This window comes from Struthio camelus, chromosome 2 (genome assembly GCF_040807025.1).
Source record: "Struthio camelus isolate bStrCam1 chromosome 2, bStrCam1.hap1, whole genome shotgun sequence".
NCBI lineage: Eukaryota > Metazoa > Chordata > Aves > Struthioniformes > Struthionidae > Struthio > Struthio camelus.
In genome coordinates, this window is record NC_090943.1 from 172,764,619 (window position 1) to 172,782,813 (window position 18,195).

The 18,195-nt window shown below is 51.8% G+C and overlaps 1 protein-coding gene across 3 annotated transcripts in view; it reads left to right on the forward strand.

The window, feature by feature from the left end:
* BOP1 (BOP1 ribosomal biogenesis factor) overlaps positions 1-18,195 on the forward strand; it is a 73,449-nt gene that overhangs the window by 6,573 nt on the left and 48,681 nt on the right. For all 3 annotated transcript variants that reach the window (XM_068933583.1, XM_068933584.1, XM_068933582.1), the window contains exon 3: positions 10,745-10,855. In XM_068933583.1, the coding sequence (XP_068789684.1) occupies positions 10,745-10,855 (111 nt within the window). The remainder of the gene's footprint in view (positions 1-10,744; positions 10,856-18,195) is intronic.

Consider the following 18,195-nt stretch of genomic DNA (forward strand, 5'->3'; position numbering starts at 1 on the left):
ACCTTTTGTGAAGCGTGCCGTCTTTTCAGAAGGGGACTTGTTTCTACTCCTTTGGGGGGATGTTAATGCTTGCCCTGAAAGTTTATAGTCAGCTCCTGAGGTGTCTTTTTTGCTCGGTAGGCTTGTGCGGTGACTTTGGCACTTGTGAGAGTGTTGCTGAATGGAAATTTGAAGTCTGTTTGGGAATAGGTATGTTTGAGTGACAGGATTCTTGGAGGCCTGTCTCTTCTACCTTTGTTTAGCTCATTCTCAGAAACTCAATTGAATTTTAGCCATAAACTTACAACATATTGCAAGTCACACAGCATTCATTTCTTACAGCGTAGCACTGTTAGGGGCATGATGTGTAAGTGCCAAAAGCAGCTGTCAGCCTTAATGCAGTGCTGTCTTTATGAAGTGTGGCGGTGACAACCCCCAGTTCTTTCTGCTCCTTGGAGTTAGGTAATAAAGCGTAAATACAGCGAGGGGACCCTCCCTGGCAGCTTCTCGGAAGCTGTGTTTTCACGGTCAGCTAAACTTCTCTGAAAGCTGCCAGAGCAGGGATGTTTCCCATCTCCAGTCTTGTCCACTCCCTTCTGGTTCTGCTGTGTCTCGGAAGATGCTTCCTTGAGCCGGGTCATCTCATTAAAGTGACAGAGAGCTGTCTCTTCTTTTGCTGACTTGGTTTTCTCTTCTGCGAGGTGGGTGAGTTGAGTCAGTCCCCTGGGGAGTCTGGAAGGAGCAGAGCTGGCACACAGCGAACAGCAAGAGGAGGGTGGGAGGGGGAAGACAGCGTGGTCTCCTTTCAACAGTGATGGTGTTAGGTGAGCTCCCCCTGTCTCAGAGACCTAGGCCTGATTTTTTTTTTTTTTTTTGCAATTCTCCTGCATGTTTTGCTGCGCGTGTTGATTCTAGCTCAGACAAACATCTTGTTGTCCCTCTTTTCCAAAACTCATTCCGTCTCATAGGAAATTACTTTGAAACTTCATTTAAACAGCTGACCTCCCAGCTGATGCCAGTTTGCTCCAGCATCGCCTGTGCCTTGCTGGCAGTGTGGACATCTGACCTGGTGCCTGAGAATCCTCATGCTCCTCCTGATTAGATTTTCAGCCTTGTGTTGTAGAAGACTTTGCTCTTTGGGAATTGGCCTGTGACTCTGCATATCAGTCAGGTCAGGCTCTGGAGCACTTTCTAAGGGATTTATGCATGGTCTCTCTTGCATTCAGTATCTTCTAGGTGTCTAGCAAGTTAAGCTCAGGGAGGATTCCCAACCTGCTTCTTCCAGAGGCTTCTGGACTAAGTGTGGGAGAGCCACAAGCATCAGCTAAATGCGTACAGTGTTTAGGAATCAAGAGGAGGGATTCCTGCTCTGCCAGAGAAACGTAAAGAGCATCAGGGAGCTACTGGGGAAGGACGGGGTGTGGATGGGAGGAGGGGAAGGGAGGCCTACGGATGTTCTGGGATTACTTTCGGGTTTCCTGCTGAGGGACGAGACAGCAAGGAGCCTTGCTTTTTCAGGTTGCCAAAGCTTTTGTAGAGGTTCAGCACCGCAGTCCTTGCGGAGGCCTGTCGAGGGCTCCCAGAAAGAACTGTTGGAACAGACAGAGAGGACACTGCTGATGCGGCACCTCGCAGTGAAGGGTTGAGGCACCCTTCTGTCAGCTGACTCCATTAATCTTGGTCTCTCACTGCTTCTGCAAAGCTTACAGTGCCTCATATTCTCTAGATGAAAGGAGGTGATTTGGAGGGTGCTGTGGACTCATACACCAAGCTGATGCTCTTCTGTTATTCTCAGTCAGCTGTTCCTTCCTTCTCCATCAGTGCAAGCAGTGGCTCTCGGCAAGGGAGAAACCCGTTAGATTCGGGGTATGTGTAACTGCTTTCTGAAGAGATTGATACTTGCATTACTTTTGCAGAGGTTTGTATTGTTATCCTGTGAGGTGTCCCAGTTTGTGCCTGACCAGACCAGAGAAGTAGAGGGAGGACTGAAGGCTTTTGGGACAGTGGAATATAAAACGCTTTAGGTTGTGTTAGTCTCTGTGCAGAATCCAAACTTGAATGATAGTGGGATGATGAGGTTGCTTTCCAAACCCGTGTTCCTTCCTGGGTCTGAGTGGTTATCTGCAGCTCTCTCCAAGAGGATGCTTTTAGGGAGTTGTAGTTTAAGTAGTCTTGTCTTTGGAGCTTTAAAAAACCTGGAGGGAAATAAAGGCAGCCTGTCTCGAGGACAGAAGGCTATGAGAGAGGTACTGAACTATGAGCCAGTGCTGGAACTTCAGCCCATAGAGAAGTGTTAATCCAGTCTGAGCAGCAAGGTGCTGAACTGAGCTGTGCTGTCCCAGCTCCCTTTGGGATCCAGGAGCAAAAAAGGCCACTGCTTCCACCACCTGCCTGTCAGCAGATTGCAAAGCCCCGTTCTTAGTGCCTCTCTAGCTCACAGGGCTGTGTAAATATTAGGCTGTCCTTGTCGGATTAGATTTCCTCTTAATGACTTCCAGCATTCTGACAAGCTGTGCTTTCTTCCTTGGCAGCCCCTGTGCTGCACTGAGCTGTCCGATTCTGTCTTGGAGTCCCTGGGGAAAAGCCTAGTGGCCTGCAGTTGAAGGCCAGGATGAAATGTTTATTTGCTGCTTTTATAATCCAGGAAGCCAATTCAGTGCTGCTGTGCCAGTCGTTGCTGTGGCACAGAGTGCCTGAAATAAGCTGGGTGTAGGTATCGGGGAGGCACTGTCAGTGCTGAGCTTGCCCTGAGACAGGGACAAGCTGCTTAACTCTTCCCTTCCTGCATGCGTGGCACCTGGAGACCTCGTCTTCCTCTGCATATACCCTGGCAGTTCATGCAGATGCAGCGTCCACCCAGCTCGGAGCATCCTCACGTGGCGCAGGGCTACAGTACCAAAAACCAGCTCCTCTCTCTCTGCTTCTCCAGCAGTGCCTGTCAATGACCCTGCACTAACTTCCCTTCTTCTTAATGGCTCCATGCTGCCTTCAGGTCAGCACCATGCAGCCACAGCTGCAGGATCCCAGCTATTTGGTCTCGAACGATTTCTCTTCAGCAGTATGTGCAAGAGTGTGTGTCGGGAGGATGAGAGAGGGAACAGACAGAGGAGCTTCTTTGTCCAGTTCTCATCTCTAGACCTGTATCTCCTTTTGCTATTCTTCTCTGGATGAATTTGTACTTGTATTTGCCTTGCCAATCTTAAATAGAAAAGCATCTGACAATTTTTTTTTTTTTTTTGGTGGTGGCCTGATTTCTGTGGAGTCTCCTTGCCTGTTGTCCTGTGGGAGACGTTTCCAGTGGTTGTGGGAAGGAAGGAACCTGCTGTTCAAGCTAGCAGTAGTTCATGGCATCAGTGGAAATGCTTCTTGGTGCCCACCATGTCCCTGGTGCCTTGCTAAGTCACAGCACCAGGAGAACTGGAGGATCTCAGCATCCTCAGCCTTTTGCACTGATCGCTGCCGCAGCCCTGTGTCAGTGTTAGCTGGTGAGTGGGAGGCTGCAGCACGCAGGGATTCCCTCTCGCACAGGGGCCCTTGAGCTCCCCTTCTGTTGCATGCACGTGGCTGTTTTTTGGAACAGCAGCCCTGCTGTCTACTGCTCAGGTTGCCTTGTCTGACCAGCCCTCTCCAGGGGCAGAGATCCTGTTGGCTAGTACTTCTCCTTTGTTGCCTGGGTGCCAGCGTTGCCCTTGCTAGAGGTGAGTTTTGGGTAAATGCCGTAGCCTCCTCTGGTTATTTTCCTGTTAGCTTATGGGCCTCCAGGCAGTGGCTCTGCTGGAGCGGCCTTGGAGGTTCTTGTGCAGAGCATTTGTCAGCTGGAGCCCCTGTGCAGTTCGCTGTGATCAGGTGAGAGCCTAGGTCAGCGCGTGCGGCTCCATGCTCTCAGGGGTGACAAGCCAGCTTTCAAACACGCAGTGCTACTCCTTCTGCTCGAGAGCTCTGCAAAAGCAACCTGAAGCCATAAACAGCAAACCTGCTGAGTTTGCCTGGGACTCTGGCAAGCTGTCTTTGTCTTGAGATTTGTTAGTTCTTGAATCTGGTATGCGAGCGAGACAGACTCTGTCCTCACATCAGGCTTCCTCTCTTTGCGTTGTTAGCAGTTCTGTCAGCCTCGCAGAATGGAACAAATTGATATTTGCCTGCAGAGTGAAAAATTTCATGCTTGTTACTGCGCTGGTGACCTTAGCATCAGTTACCTCTCTTTCCCCCGTGCCCAGGACTTCAGCTCTCACAGGAATACAGCTTATAAAGATACAACAGTCTAACTAGTCAACACGTGAGTACTATAAGACAGTGACATATCTAGAGCCAGGTGACAGGAGAAAGTTAATAGCAGCTGACTTGTTCAAAGCACTGCATGTGACGTGGCCTCGGAGGCTTCTGAATCCTGGCTTTAGAGCTGCTGCTGAGCAGGAGGCTTGACCTGGTGGAAGGGAGACAACATCCGCGCAGCCAAGGCATCAAGATTTGGAAAGATCCCTTTGTCTCTGGCTGCAACGAGGACCCTGCTGCCTGTGTGTGGCCTACATCCTGCAGTTTGTCACATGGGGAGGATCCCTGTTGGTTCCTTCTGGGCTCCAGTAGCAGGCGTGTTGCAGACGCTGCAGTTCAGATCATTGCATGTGCAGACTTTGTTGCGCAGTCCTCCTGGCTCTCTGAGGCCGACTCAGCAAGCTGATTTGTTCTGACCCTGGCGGAAACCACTTTCCTGCTCTTGTTCTGAAGGCACTGATTTGTATATTCTTACACCTAAGTTCAAACTTGAGGTAGGTACGTGCATTCACTTAGCAGTGGGCTGCAGTTGCTTCAGATGCTGCTGTCTTGCAGTTTCTCCTTTGTCTCTTGCAAGAGGGTAGCAGGCAGCTGGAGAATGGAAACCTCTGCAAATGCCACAGCTGATAATGAGGTAAACACATGTTTTAAGCCTTTAAAAGGCTGCTAGGCTTAGCTGGTCTGACAGGCTTCTCGGGTCTTGAGACCCTACCCATCAGAAGGAATTCCGTGGCTTCATCTCTGCCTTCTTCACAAGCCTAGCATGTAGTTTGTCCCTAAACATGGAGTTACTGCAGGTTGGTCCCCCTTTTGAGGGGAGGTGAAGGAGGAGAGATCACAGGGAACAACCTACACAAGCATACTGTAACTCAGAGCTGGGAATTTAGAAGACATCATTCTAGCCCTGTCGCCAGCTAAATCACTGCTTCTTCTTTTGTTGTCAGTTTTCTCCATGTAAAATAGAGAATTTAGTTGTGCTGCTTCACAAAGTGCTGCAGAACAATTGATGCTATTGGGCCCAAGAACCATCTTGCTTAAGCAAAGGAAGAGTTATGATGTGTGTGTGTGTTGGGCTGCTTGTCTTTCCTGGCTTGATCATACAATCTTAGCAAGGTCTAGGTTAGCACTGAGGAGCAAGATTCTCTCCCTAGCTGTGTACATGTCCCAGCGTCTGGTAAAGCTGAGAGAGAAACCTCGCAGCCCGTCTCTCCTGAACATGTGAGGAACAGGCACTTTGGCCCACATAAGCGTATGCTGTTGCCACAGCTCCCAGACACATCTGCTCGAGGGCTGCTTCCCGCATTAGGTTGTCATGTGTATTCACCATCCCCCAGACGCTTTTGCACACACCTTGTTATCTGTTCGCTCTGCTCCTGACTTGCACGCCTGGTCTTAATGTTGCCCGTCTTCCCCCTCATCTGTTCAGCTACTCGCAACCCCCAGCTCTGCCTCTGCAGCAGCTGTGCCCAGCCAGCGCAAGCCTTCCTCCAGCTTTCCTGCTGCTGCAGCTCCGCCAAGGAAATTCCACCCCGCTGTATTACAGAATCACTGGGACAGCAGGGACCTTCCTGCCGGAAGATAACAAGCCAGGAGTTTCTCATCTTCTGTCCAGACTCGAGGGGGAACTACATGGGAGCACTCTGAGAGCTTTATGATAGGAGGCAAGCAGGTTTTCCTCAGGAGGAATCCAAGGAGCTGCTGATGTTTCAGTCTAGCTCCTAGTGAGCCTTGGTTTGGCAAAGAAAAAGAGGATCTGACGGGGCCATTTAGATACTTTGATGGTTATTCTACTGACTGGCAAACCGAGCAGGGGACGCTTCGTTACTGATCCAGTTGGTCCAGGCAGTTGCCATTTAGAGCCTGCCTTGTTGGTCCTTCTGAGGCTTTCTAGTAGCGGTGCCATAGCAACGATAGTTAGATAAGCAGGACAAGGTTTGTAGGTAGAGGTGGTATCTTTTATTGCACCGATTTATCTAGTTGGAGAATGCAGAAGAGCTTTGGGATATACAAACCTTCAGTTCTTCAGGCATTAAGAAGGACTTATGTTCCTAAAAGCGTATTTCTTTAGCACCAGAGGTGCTAATTTGTAACTAAAGATATTGCCTCCCCTTAGGTTTAAGGCTTTCTTGGCAGCCAGGTATGTGATAACGCTGTTTGCAGCAGAACTGGGGAGAGCTGGATCTGCTTGCGCAGGAGAGCTGTTAGCTTGCCCTGACCAAGCACACCGTGAGCTTGCACAGCTCGGCAGTGTGGCACTTGTGTATGACCGAGCGTGGCTTGTCCGCCACCCAGCATCCCTTTTTGATGGTCAAGTTTGCATGGCTTAAAATGGAGCGCTCTGAGGATGTGGCTGCGTTCACAGCCCACTGGCAGTCATCTCCCTCTTCTGTTCGCGTTGCTGGTTTGTGTTTTAGTTTAGATTCATCCTTTATCCTAGTTTCTCTGAACTCTTTTATTGAATTTACCTACTGGAGTTTGGGGTAGAGGAACCCCAGCTGATCCACACTTGGAGAATTGGGGGTGGATTTGGGAGGGAGGAGGTTACAGGTCTCATTAGTGTGGGAGGCCTCAATCTCTTTCCTTCCTATATTGTCCTGGTAGCAGCTAAACATGGTATCCAATCCTGTCTGTGCTGTCAAACTGGACCACTGTTGAAACCAGCCTGCCGCCCCAGGTTTCCCTGATTCAGTGACCACAGCTGCCAGAAGTTTGGTTCGGCGCTTGCTGTCAGTGACGTGTTTTCAGCACTGGCTGCCGTCCTCTTTGAGCCAAGGTCTGGGGACATGCTAACTCCTGGATGGCTGCTGACCGCTGGATGCCTAGGGGAGGCCAGGTGTCCTTGTCCCCAGCCTTGGCTGTGGCTTTGTCATCCGGAGGTGCCAGCAGGACAGTTTTGAGGGTTTTGCTGGGTTTAAGGTGTTGTGTTAAGCATTGCTTGCCGCCCTCTGGTGGAACAAGCATTTCTGCATCGGGCTGCCTGGAGCAGCCGGTTATTGATGGAGTCGGAGAGCAAAGTCCTGGCTTTATTCTTGTGTCTGAAGCAGAGCTCAGGCAAAGCTGGAGGGGCCACAGTCCGTCAGTGGCTTCCCAGGCAGACTAGGACCCAATCGGACTAATATCTGGCTGCAGGAAAGACTTGTTAGAGGTTTTTCATGCCTCAAGATAAATCCACCTGGAAAATGCAGAGAGGTGTTTCAGATATGCCCGTGAGAGGGTTGAATTGTGACTGCACTCCACTGGTACCAAGTCTGGTGGCCACTGCGCTCCTAGTATCTTTTGCTTATCCTGAAGCCCCGTTCAGACAAAAATATTGTTCAGACAATATTTTTTTCCGGTGAAGTAGTCTCTCTTGAGTCTTTACTGCTTCCCAGGTGGGCTTTGATCAGCTAATATAGAATACTGGCTGCACAACTGATGTCCTAGCTGGGGACTTTCTTATTTTCCTGGCAAGGCTTTTTGGAAGGGTTTGAACCTGCAGATAAGCTTAATCCCCAGATGCCAGTCTCTTGTCCACTTCGCAGACATGTCAGCTGGGGTAAATCTCTTACAAATATCCTGGGCAAGGTCCTGGCTTGATGCCAGCCCTCAGAATAAGCTCAAGCCGTGGGCAGGCCGTGGGCTTCTGTTTTCTCCCTGACCACATGGATTATTAGGCTGAGCATCAGTGGGTCAAGAGTGGGAGTGCTGGAATAGACTGCACGGCACCTTGTGGCATGGCCTGTGCTCTCGAAGACAGCTTTTAGTGCCAGCAACCTAGATTCGTAGTGCAAGATCCTTCTGCAGTCTCATCGTGGCAGTGGAGAGAAGGGGGGAAATGAAAGAGAGAGATGGAAACTCAAGTCCAAAGCCATTGTAGCGCCAAAAGCCTGGAAAAAAACTTATCTCCAATCTCCCTTTTTAAAAAATTTTTAATAAAGCCTTTTGTTTTTGCAGTAATCTCATCCTCTTGCCGGCCCAGTATTTTCCAGGCTCTCTCCCACCCCTCTCCCTGCGGCTCGGGGGAGCTGCGCTGGTGTGTACGTACAGCAGAAGGTGATCACACACTGTGTGGATTTTACTGCTCCCGCGAGGGACGTTTTCTGGGGCTGTTTTTCCGATTATTTCATTGAATCCTCCGGTAAACCCGATCTAGCCAGGGTCCCCATTCTCCCCCTACCCCCAAGTGGTGAAGGGGGGGAGAGAGAATCTCTTTTCCAGGGAAGGATCTGTAGTTTATTCGGCACCCACGCAGCAGGTCAGTGAGTGGGCGAAGTCTGATGTTCAGTGCTGTCTGGTTACCCGTGTCTGAAGAGGGACTTGATTCCTGCCCTAAGCATGCCCTGTGGGTTGTCTCTCTCTGACGTGGGCAGAAGCGTGTCCTGTGGGTCCTGCGATGGGGGGAGCTCTGCGTTAGCGCAAGAAGTGTCCTGACCAATGCAGATTCTGGCATGGGAAAAAATGAGATCACCTGGGCAGCGGAGGCTGAATTCAGCTTGCTTTAAATGAAGCTGGTTCCACCATTCCTGACGGGTGATGTCAGGTGGACATGCCTGGCACAGCGTATAATATGTGTGATAATAAGAGTCTCTTCATCACGCTGATGTTGCTGTGAGAGCACTTCTGCCTTGGGGGTTGTGGCTGCAGCCTGTACCTACAATGTTCTTCAGAGGGACCTCTTCCAAAGGAATTTGGGATTCAGAATGGTTCATCGCTTTGAAATCCACCAGTAACGAAGATTATGCGGCTGAGGTAGTTGTGCTTTACCAGTCTCAAATACGTTGTCCAGCAGCAATAGATTTCTGAGTTCTGGTGGAGCCCGTCATTAGGTAATGACCTCTGCTGAAGTCCAGTGCCAGGAAATGCCTGCCTTCATGACAGGGTCATGGAAGGCCCCAGAAACCCCTGTGCATCTGTCCTGCTGGGTAGAGAGAATGGTGGTGTTGGGTCTGTGCTTACTCAAGAAAGCAGGCTGTGGGACATGGCGGGGGAGCAATCGATACACTGGAGGGCAGAGCTGTCGTTCAGAGGGACATTGACAGGCTGAAGAAAAGGAGTGACAGGAACCTCATGGATTTCAAGGAAGACGAATGTGAAGCCCTGCATCTGGGGCAGAATAAGTCCGGGCAGCAGGGCAGGCTGGAGCTGAATGGCCAGGGAGCAGCTCTGGAGGAAGAGGCCTGGGGGTCCTGGGGACATCAAGGTGCCCAGGAGTCAGCAGGATGACCTTGACAAATGGAAACTGCACCTCGGGCCGCATTAGCAGTATTGCAGCTGGCAGGGTGAGGGAAGAGATCCCTCCCCTCTGTTCAACGCTTGTGAGATCCATCTGGACACTGGGTCCAGTGTAGGGCTCCCCCGTACAATACAGTGACAGATGGGAGCAAGTCCAGCAGAGGCCACTGAGATGGAGCTGGAGCACAGGGCACAAGAGGAGAGGCCCAATTTCTTCAGCCGGGAGAAGAGAAGGCAAAAGGGGATCCTGTTGCTGTTTGAAGCTGCCTGATGAGGGTGTGGAGGAGATGGAGCCAGACTCTTGAGGTGCATAGGGAGGGACAGGAGGAGAGGCAATGGGGATGAGATGCAGCAAGGACAATTCTGAACATAAGGAAAGACTTCTTCCCCGTGGGAGCAGTGCAGCCCTGGAGCAGGACCCACAGAGGTGGTGAGATCTCCGTCCTTGGAAATATTCAAAACTTGACTGGACGAGGCTCTGAGCATCCTGATCTGACTTTGAAGTTGGCTCTGCTTTGAGCAAGAGGTTGGAGTAGAGACCTCCAGAGGTCCTTTCCAACATATATTTTTCTATGATTCCATGATCTGGGTTCGCATGGCTTCTGATGCAGTCCTTACCTCCAGAGCAGCCTAACCCTTGGCTGCGTATGTGTTGACTCATGCTCAGAGGAAGCAGTGTTGCAGGGCAATGCTTTCCCCATCCTGCCTGCCCTCACAGGTTGTTGCAGCCCCTGCTCTGGTGGTTCCCTTGCATAGTCTCAGAGTTAGTGGTGGTTCCAAGAAGGGCTGCATAGCAGTGGGGGGTGTCAGCAGCATGGAGCCCCGGGGCAAAGAGGGACACAGGGACTTGAAACAACTCTAGAACATGGCTGGGAAGTAGAAGCTGCCAAGAGGGAGAACAGTTTTGAGCCCAGTGAGAATGTGATTCTTATGTGGGGTAAGCTAAGCAGCTGTCAGAGAACTTCTCTTGCAACCTCTCCTTGGAACTGAGATGACTGACTTTCTCACCTTGCCGTCCCAGGTGAGTAGAAGTACACACCGGTTAGTGAGCAGTTTCCTTCTTTCCTTCTTTCTCTCTGTGATGTGGTGTCCCAGAGGATCTCAGAGTGAGTGCAGTGCTCCTGGGCCGTGGAGTACTTTGTGGTGACCTTGGCAGCAGACTAGATGTTGGTGGCAACTTCAGATTTCCTTGCCCAGCCAAAGTTCCTGCCTGTCCTGAACACAAAGATGTAAAGGCTCACACGATGGGATCTTACTAATTCTTTCTCTGTCTTTCTTTCAGGCCAAAGGGGCTCCCAGGAAGAGCAGAAGCTTAGAGGTTGATTCAGCATGGAAGGAAAACCAGGATCTGCTTATTCAGAATGAATATGAGGAAGACAGCTCAGATGAAGAGGTAGGACCTATTGCAAATTTTTTTTTATATATGCCTGTATATGACAAAAGAGGTGGTAGATTTTCTTCTTCGTATTGCCTTCTGTGCAAACTCAAGGGGAGAGGAGTTACACTGTGGGAATATGGTAAATTGATATCCATTGTCTCTAAATGGGAGTTACCAGATCGCTCTCTTGCAATAACGCCTAGTAGGCCAGATGCACTAAGTCAAGGCTGTTAAAGGACTGAAGGTCTTGTGCAGTTAGACACTAGTAAAAATGGGTAGACTGGTGCTTGGATGTCAACACCCTGGAGTGACAAAGAGATTCTTGATTGAAAGGATATCACTTGGCTAAGTTGCTTGGAGTGTTTGGAGTGGCTGAATGAAACAGCATGTCCACCTTAGAAAGGATGGTGCTTCCTGCATGGGGACAGCACCAAGCTGACCTTGCTAAAAGTCACGCTGACTCTCTTTGCCCACCTACAGCTGGGCCTTTCAGGCTAAGTGTGAAGAGATGGTTTCTGAAGGTGTTTGTAAGGTGACTGAGTCTCACCTATGGTCTGTGAGGTTCCATTCACTGTTCAGGGATCTGTCCTGCTGTTGGGGAGAATCTCACTGGGTGTCACACATCAGAAAAGATTTGAAACTGCCTGTCCAGAAGAAAATGATCTCCACAATAAAATGGTCCTGGGGTTTTGTTGTTCCAGACAAACTCGATTGCTTTTCTTAATCATCTGCTAAATCAGTTGATGAGATTGGCATAAATCAGCTGTTTCAGTAAAGCCCTGGCTTCAGGACAAAGGGATTTCCAAGGGCTGTGGGGGCGTTTGAATCTGGCCCCTGTTACCAGGATTTAGGTTCACCTGAAGGGGTGCTGTACAAGGCACGTGCTGCCTTGTACGTTACTTGGAAAAATGTTTGTGGAAGCCTTCTGGGCGCTGGTAAGGTAGACTATTTCAGGCACTGTCCTCCTTAATTGTTTACAAGTAGAAGATCACAAAAGAGCCTTTTTGACTAGGTAGGTGACGAACCAGTTCACGTCTGCTGCGCGTTGTAAGCTTACTGAAAGGAAGAGCTTTGAAAGCTCACTTGCACATGGAACGTGGCTGCTGCAAAACGCCCACAGGGCCATAGGTATGGAGGGAACATAAGTGGTAACTGCAGCGTAGCCCCTGGGGATTGGGAAGGGAATTTACTGAGCTGGGATGTGAGCAGGAGGCTTGGCTGAGCACCTGACTTTAGGATAGTTCTTTGGCGTTATTGACGATTCAAAGGGTCTAGACTTCTGTTTATTGGTGCTTTGAGGGATGTGTCTGTTCCTGATTCAGTCCCAGCAGAGAGGAGGGGGCGGATTGGGTGCCTGCCGGCCTTTCTGGTCCAGTAAGGGCCCTAAAGGTTAGATGTTAGAGGCCCACCTGGGCTAGCACCGGAGCTGCCGGCAGCCCCTGCCCCCGGGTCTGGAATAGAGATTTAGAGAGAGGAGAAATATATGACTATAGAAAACATACACTTGTGTAATGTCTCCAGCATAACCTAGGAAAAAAACCCTTTCATGCAGGAATTCAAGGTCTCTCTCTTTCCCCAGCTGGTCCTGTTTCAGGGCCCCTGTGGGGGGAGCGCTGATTCAGAACCTGTTGACATCAGAGCAACTTCCAGTGGCTTTGTTCCTTGTTTCCATCCCCCTGCCCCCTACTCTCTTTCTGTAATTGTATTTATCTCTCTTCCATAAGAACCCTGATGCTTCTGCTTCCTGTGGCTGGGATGCGCACACTGGATGCTTTGTGTTCGCCTCCACAAGAAGTATTGCCCAGTGGTTGTCTATAGCTTTGTGTCTCAGTAGCCAAGAAGCGTTGGAAGGGGAGGGCAGCACCCACCCGTTCTGATAGAGGTAGCACGGGCAAGAGTGGGGCCAGGAAAACACTTTCTTGCTGTGAATAAGATCTGAATTTTGTATTTTTCGTCGTCTCATTTTTGTTGAGACCTAGTTTGCATCTCTGCATCTCATCCTAATTAAAGTCTTCGTGAAATGTGACACGTCAGTGCGTTGCTCTTTAGGAGGGTACCGAAGGGGCATACTTCATTCCTCTGGGTTAGTGCTGTTGGTTGGGATGGAGGACAGCCCAACTCCACCGACAGGCACTGGCACTTCTCTCACAGCTTGAGGTTTCAGTCAGCCTGGCCAGTGTGGAAGCCGAGACAGCCAATTTCATTGCTGAGCGTTGTTTGGTTACCACCTCGCTCATCCTTCGTCGGGGAGGCAGCTGGCTTGCGGGCCAGATGTGTGGAAGGGGGATGGCTAGGCGTGGAGAGAGGCTTCTCTGTGCCTTTGGGCTTTGGAGAATGCAAGGTATCTTTCCTGTGTCCTCCCACCTGTGCTGACCTGGCCACAAATCTCACAACTGGGTATGCTGCTTCGCCGCCTGCAAATGCAACGACCAACAGCACTGTTTTGCTGTGAGATCGTGAGCTTGGGGTGGAACGCCTCCTCGATCTGTGATCGCTGCCTGCGGTGTGTTGAAACGAACCTTTCTGTGGAAGGTGGTGCAGTCTCTGTGGATGTCCCTGCCTGGTGCCCAGGGGTGAGCTGCATGGCACGGCCTCAGCTGGCATCTCGAGAGCGGAGCGGAGAGAGCTTGTGGGGAGCTGTTGGCCTCTGGCTTCGCAGGGTGCCTGCAGCCCCTTCCTTTCCAAGTGGACTGGGGATCCCAGCCGTCGTCCACAGTTGAGGGCAGCCAGCGGGGACGGCAGGGCTGGGATTTGGAGCTCTGCCAGGACACGATGCAGAGCTGCAAGAGCAGGTCATCTCTGGGCTCTGAGCAGAGCTGGGTGTTTTGGGGGAACATGCAGGAAATTTAGCAATGTCCAGGTAGAGATTTAATAACCATGTGCTCCCTGATCGTATCTTCTCCCTTCATCGCCTTGATAATTATCTCAGACCTGATTCCTGTAACCTTTAATGCTGACGGTTCTAAGTGTTCTTGATACAGAAAAGCACGAGGGGGTTATTGCATGTCGTGACACCCTGCAGCAGCGAGTTCCAGAGATCAGTTCCCGCCCGTGAGAAGGCGCAGGTGCCTTCCCCTGCCTCCTCTCCTGCAGGTAGCACTGCTGGATGGTGCTCGGTGGAGAGGCCAGCCTGGTGCACCCTGGTGCGTGGCGTTCCCAGGCTGCACAGCTCCGGGGTGCCATGCCACAGCTGCATCCTCGCCTCCCCACTTCCTATTTGCCTAGTTTCGCGTGCAAACTCCTAACCAGGCACCTACTTCAGCAGCTGACCTTGCAGCTTGCCCTGCTGGTCTGCTCTAAGCAGTGGCCCCAGGATTACTCCCTAACGCAGTGGTAGCTTGCAGCTGGTTGGGAAAATACCTCTCAGCAGGGCAGTAGCACCGCTGGCGTGGCCGGTGCCCCAGGGTAAGCTGCTGCTGTTCAGGCTGTCATTCACCCCACCGGCAGCTGGCTCCGAGCTCGCGCTCTCTCCCCTCTGCCTGTGCGTGGGCTTCAGAGCTCTTTAATAAAGAATAATAGTTCAGACCTGCTATGCCCCTGTGTTTAGCACAGACTAAATTTCTTCTAGCTGTGCTCCTGCTCACTTGGCAGCTGCCGGCGTTCAGCCTGGCCAGGCGCCCAAGCCGGTCTCTACCGTGTGTTCTGAGAAGAGACACAACAAAATAAATTGGTTTCCTGGCCTGGCCGGGCCCGGTTGGAGAGGGGAGCCCGTGTCACACGCAGGGCCCTCCGCCGCGGTGCCCTTTCCGGGCTGTCCGGCGAGCAGATCGCACGGCTGGAACAGCGTGAAAGCCCCAGGTGTGACAGCGTCTCCTTAGCAGGTTGGCGATTAGCCGAGGCTCCTTGGGGAGGCCAGTCCCCACCTCCAGGCCCCCCAGCGATGCCTTCAACACTTGTCGTGGAGTCCAAGTGTCTCTTCCTCTTAGCCATTCCGAGATGAATGGCTGTGAGCTGCAGAGGCTGTCAGGGCCTCGCTGGGAGGAAGCAGTTTGGGGCTTTTGTTTGGTTCTGTTTCCTCCCACAATGACTATTCCATATGTCAGTGGATAATGAATGAAGGCGCGTTGAGTGCTCCTCAGTGAGCTGACGGCTGTTCCAAGCCCACTTCCCTCCTCCGCAGCGCAGCTGACCCGGACGGGGGGAGCGCGCCGCGGCTGGCCGGGCTGAGGGAGCTCTTCTTTCAGTAGCTGATTAGCCAAGAGAGAAAAAAATCCTTCAGAATGTGCTGCTGGCAGACAGCTCCTTAAACTCATCGCTCCGTGTGTGTGTGCGCGCCTGTGCGTGCGCTTCCTGACCTGCTTAGCTCGAGCAGATGCTCTAGGCTTCCCACTTGCAAGCTGCATTAAATGCTTAGCAAATCTCCCCCGCAAGCATGTCTGGATGGGCAGCTGCGTGCACTCAGCCCTGCGTGACGGCCGCAAAGGTGCGAGAGGAAAGGCTGCAAGGAAGCCGTAATTTGGCCTCGGGGGTGGAAGGGCAGCCGTGCAACCAGGACGGAGTTGGGCGCGTTAGAGCTAGCGGTGGAGCCAGGAGAGGAGGGACTGAATGGGCTGCTTTGCCTCCGGCCTCGTGGGCTGGCCTCTCTCCTAGCAGTGTGGCAGGAAGGTCAGGACTCCTTTTCTCTGCTCTCCGCCCTCGTGGCGGTGCAGAGACATTCCTAGCAGATACCCCTAGAGCAGAGCAAGGAGGAGCTCCAGCCTCAGCCCGCTGCTCCGAGGCTTCCAGTAACCGCCGCCGTGCCCAGAGCCAGGGGAGTCCCCCTCCAGCTTGCCCCGGAGGAAGTGCGTGAGAGCTGGTTCCCGAATCAGCTCTGCTGCTCAGCCTGCAAGTGTTTCTGCCATTGAATTCAATACTTTTTATTTTATTTCCCTTTGCTGTTGAGGGGAAAGTACATCCTAGTATTGCAGCTTCCTTTCCAAAATGAGCCTGTTCCCATCTCTGGGAACGCTGATGCACTGCAGTTGTTTCATATACTAAGAAGAAAGTCAGGTAGGGAGCTTTGGAGGGATCCTGCAAACTGAGGCGATAGCACTAATCCACATGGATGTGCGCTAAAGGATGTAGTTCTCGGGGCGACACAGACTCCCTCATACCTTTCTGGGCTCTCAACTGACCAATCACTCAAGGAAACAAAATTCCTTGGAAAGTACTTGGTGAAAGTTTCTGATCCTGTGCCTGAAGTTTGAAATGGGATGGAAGAAAAAAAAGCACTGAAAGCATCGTTATATACCATCAGTGAGATCCTCTAGGCTGCAATGCCATGCTCCATTTCCATTATTCCATTTTGAAAAGTCATAGGGAGGAAAAAAGGGAGTTTCAGAGATGGATAGCAAGGATAACTGAAGGTCGGGGTGGAGGGAGGAATCTGTAGACGAAGAGGCATACAAAGATGAGATTTATGTAATTTGGAGATGAAGTGGAATCTGAGAGGACACAGTAACAGGGTGTAGAAGGTTGCCTGAGGGGATATTTGACAAGAAGAAGGGCATGCAATTCGAAAGGGACACGCGCACCCTGCAGGAGTATCGTCCTATGCACCACGGGTCTGGGGAATTTGTAGCCACAAGGTGCTGGTGTTGCCAAAGGCTCTGCAAACATCTCAGGCTCCTGAACCTGAGAAAAAACTTCTTCACTGTGAGGGTGACAGAGCATTGGCACAGGTTGCCCAGAGAGGTGGTGGAGTCTCCTTCGCTGGAGATATTCAAAACCCGTCTGGATGTGATCCTGGGCAATCTGCTCTAGAGGACCCTGCTTGAGCAGGGGGGTTGGACTAGATGATCTCCAGAGGTCCCTTCCAACCTAAACGATTCTGTGATTCTGTGATTAAGGTTTGCAGATACCAAAGTGAGTAACAGGAGCGCCTGGAGTTACGACGTTTTAATAAAGTATTGGCGTTCTTAGGACCTTCTGGGTCAAAGCACGAAATGGTCCCTGGACAGCACGCCCTCGAGAAGCTCCCCCTCTGTGCCAGCGCTGGTGCTGCTGGGGGCCGCTGGGGGCCCCGGTTGGGCTTGGGGACTCTTCCTAGGACATGGCACACTTGTGAGGGGATGAAAATAACAAGGACCGGGGCTATCCGGGAGTGATTTTGCTGTTCCCCGTCCACTTGCAGAAGGGGAGGGAGGTCGCTGAAGCGTTCTTTGCAGCGAAACTCTCTCTAGCGAGTCCCGTCCAATCTTTGGTCATGTGTCAGCTGCCTACGGTGGTCTTCGCCGCCGACTGCGGCATGCAGATTCGTTGTGGATTTCCCGATAAGGGGCCTTGTAGGGGCTTGTGTAGCGGCCTCAGCTGCTGCGCTTTCCTGCTTTAAGTGCTGGTCAGACAGAGGACGAGGGGGCCCGAGCCTTGGTTCAAGCCCCTTGTCTGTGGTCTTCCTCTTTGCTCCCCATTTGAACGGGGAAGAGGGTGGAAGGTTTCGGGACCAACTCCGAGCCTGTGTTTGGCGACACGGCGCTGGACTCTGCGTCCCTACGCGAAGGCAGGGCTAACTCCAGAGGGGGGATTTCGGCAGCTGCGAGTGGCTCGGGCACAGGGGTTTCTAGCTTTCACAGCCAGCACGGAAAGTTTCTGCGCGTAGCGTGTGTGTTCGAGGGCGGGGGGCCGGCGGGGAGGCAGGCCGGCTCCCTGCGCTGCCGCCCGCCCGGCGCATCGTCCGGGCTGCCATTTGGCCGCGCCGGGCTGGCATTTGGAAGTGGAAACTCGGCCTGGCTCCGTGCAGCTGCTGGCACCGGTTTGAAGCGCGGGAACCTTCCCCTGCAGGCTCGCTTCGTGGAGGCGTCCCCGCCAGGTCAGGCTTAGGAAGACCTCAAGGGCCAGGCTAGACTGGTAGAGAGCACAGGGAAAAGCCACCAATTAGCTGATGCTGATACAATCATAAAAAAAGAGCTAAATTACTCTGTCTTTTGGCTGCCCCAAACTTGATATTTAAAGCGTTTGTAAGGCAGCTCAGTTGGGGCAGGAAAGACTTTTTCCTTCTGGAAGGAATGACATCACCGAGTGCATTTAAACGATCAGGTCTCTGACCCAAAGAGAGCGAGAAACCCACAACAACTTTCGGCTGATGAGTGGAAACTTTTCTTTCTTTTTTTTTTCCCTTTCTTTTTTTTTCCCCTTACTTTTTTTTTTTCCTTTCATTTTCCTTTTTTTTTTTTCCATTTACTTTCCCCCTCTGCGTGCTGGGTCTACACACGCTGCTGCGTCTCAGCTTACGGCTTGTCCTTTTCGAAGGGAACGGCCTTCCCTCCCAGGCAGGCTCCTGCCGGCCCAGCCTGGCTGTTGAAACGCGGACCGGCAGAGCAGCCCCTGCCCGGAGCGGGGCCTGGCTCGGGCTGCAGCGCAGGGACCTCATCGCAGCT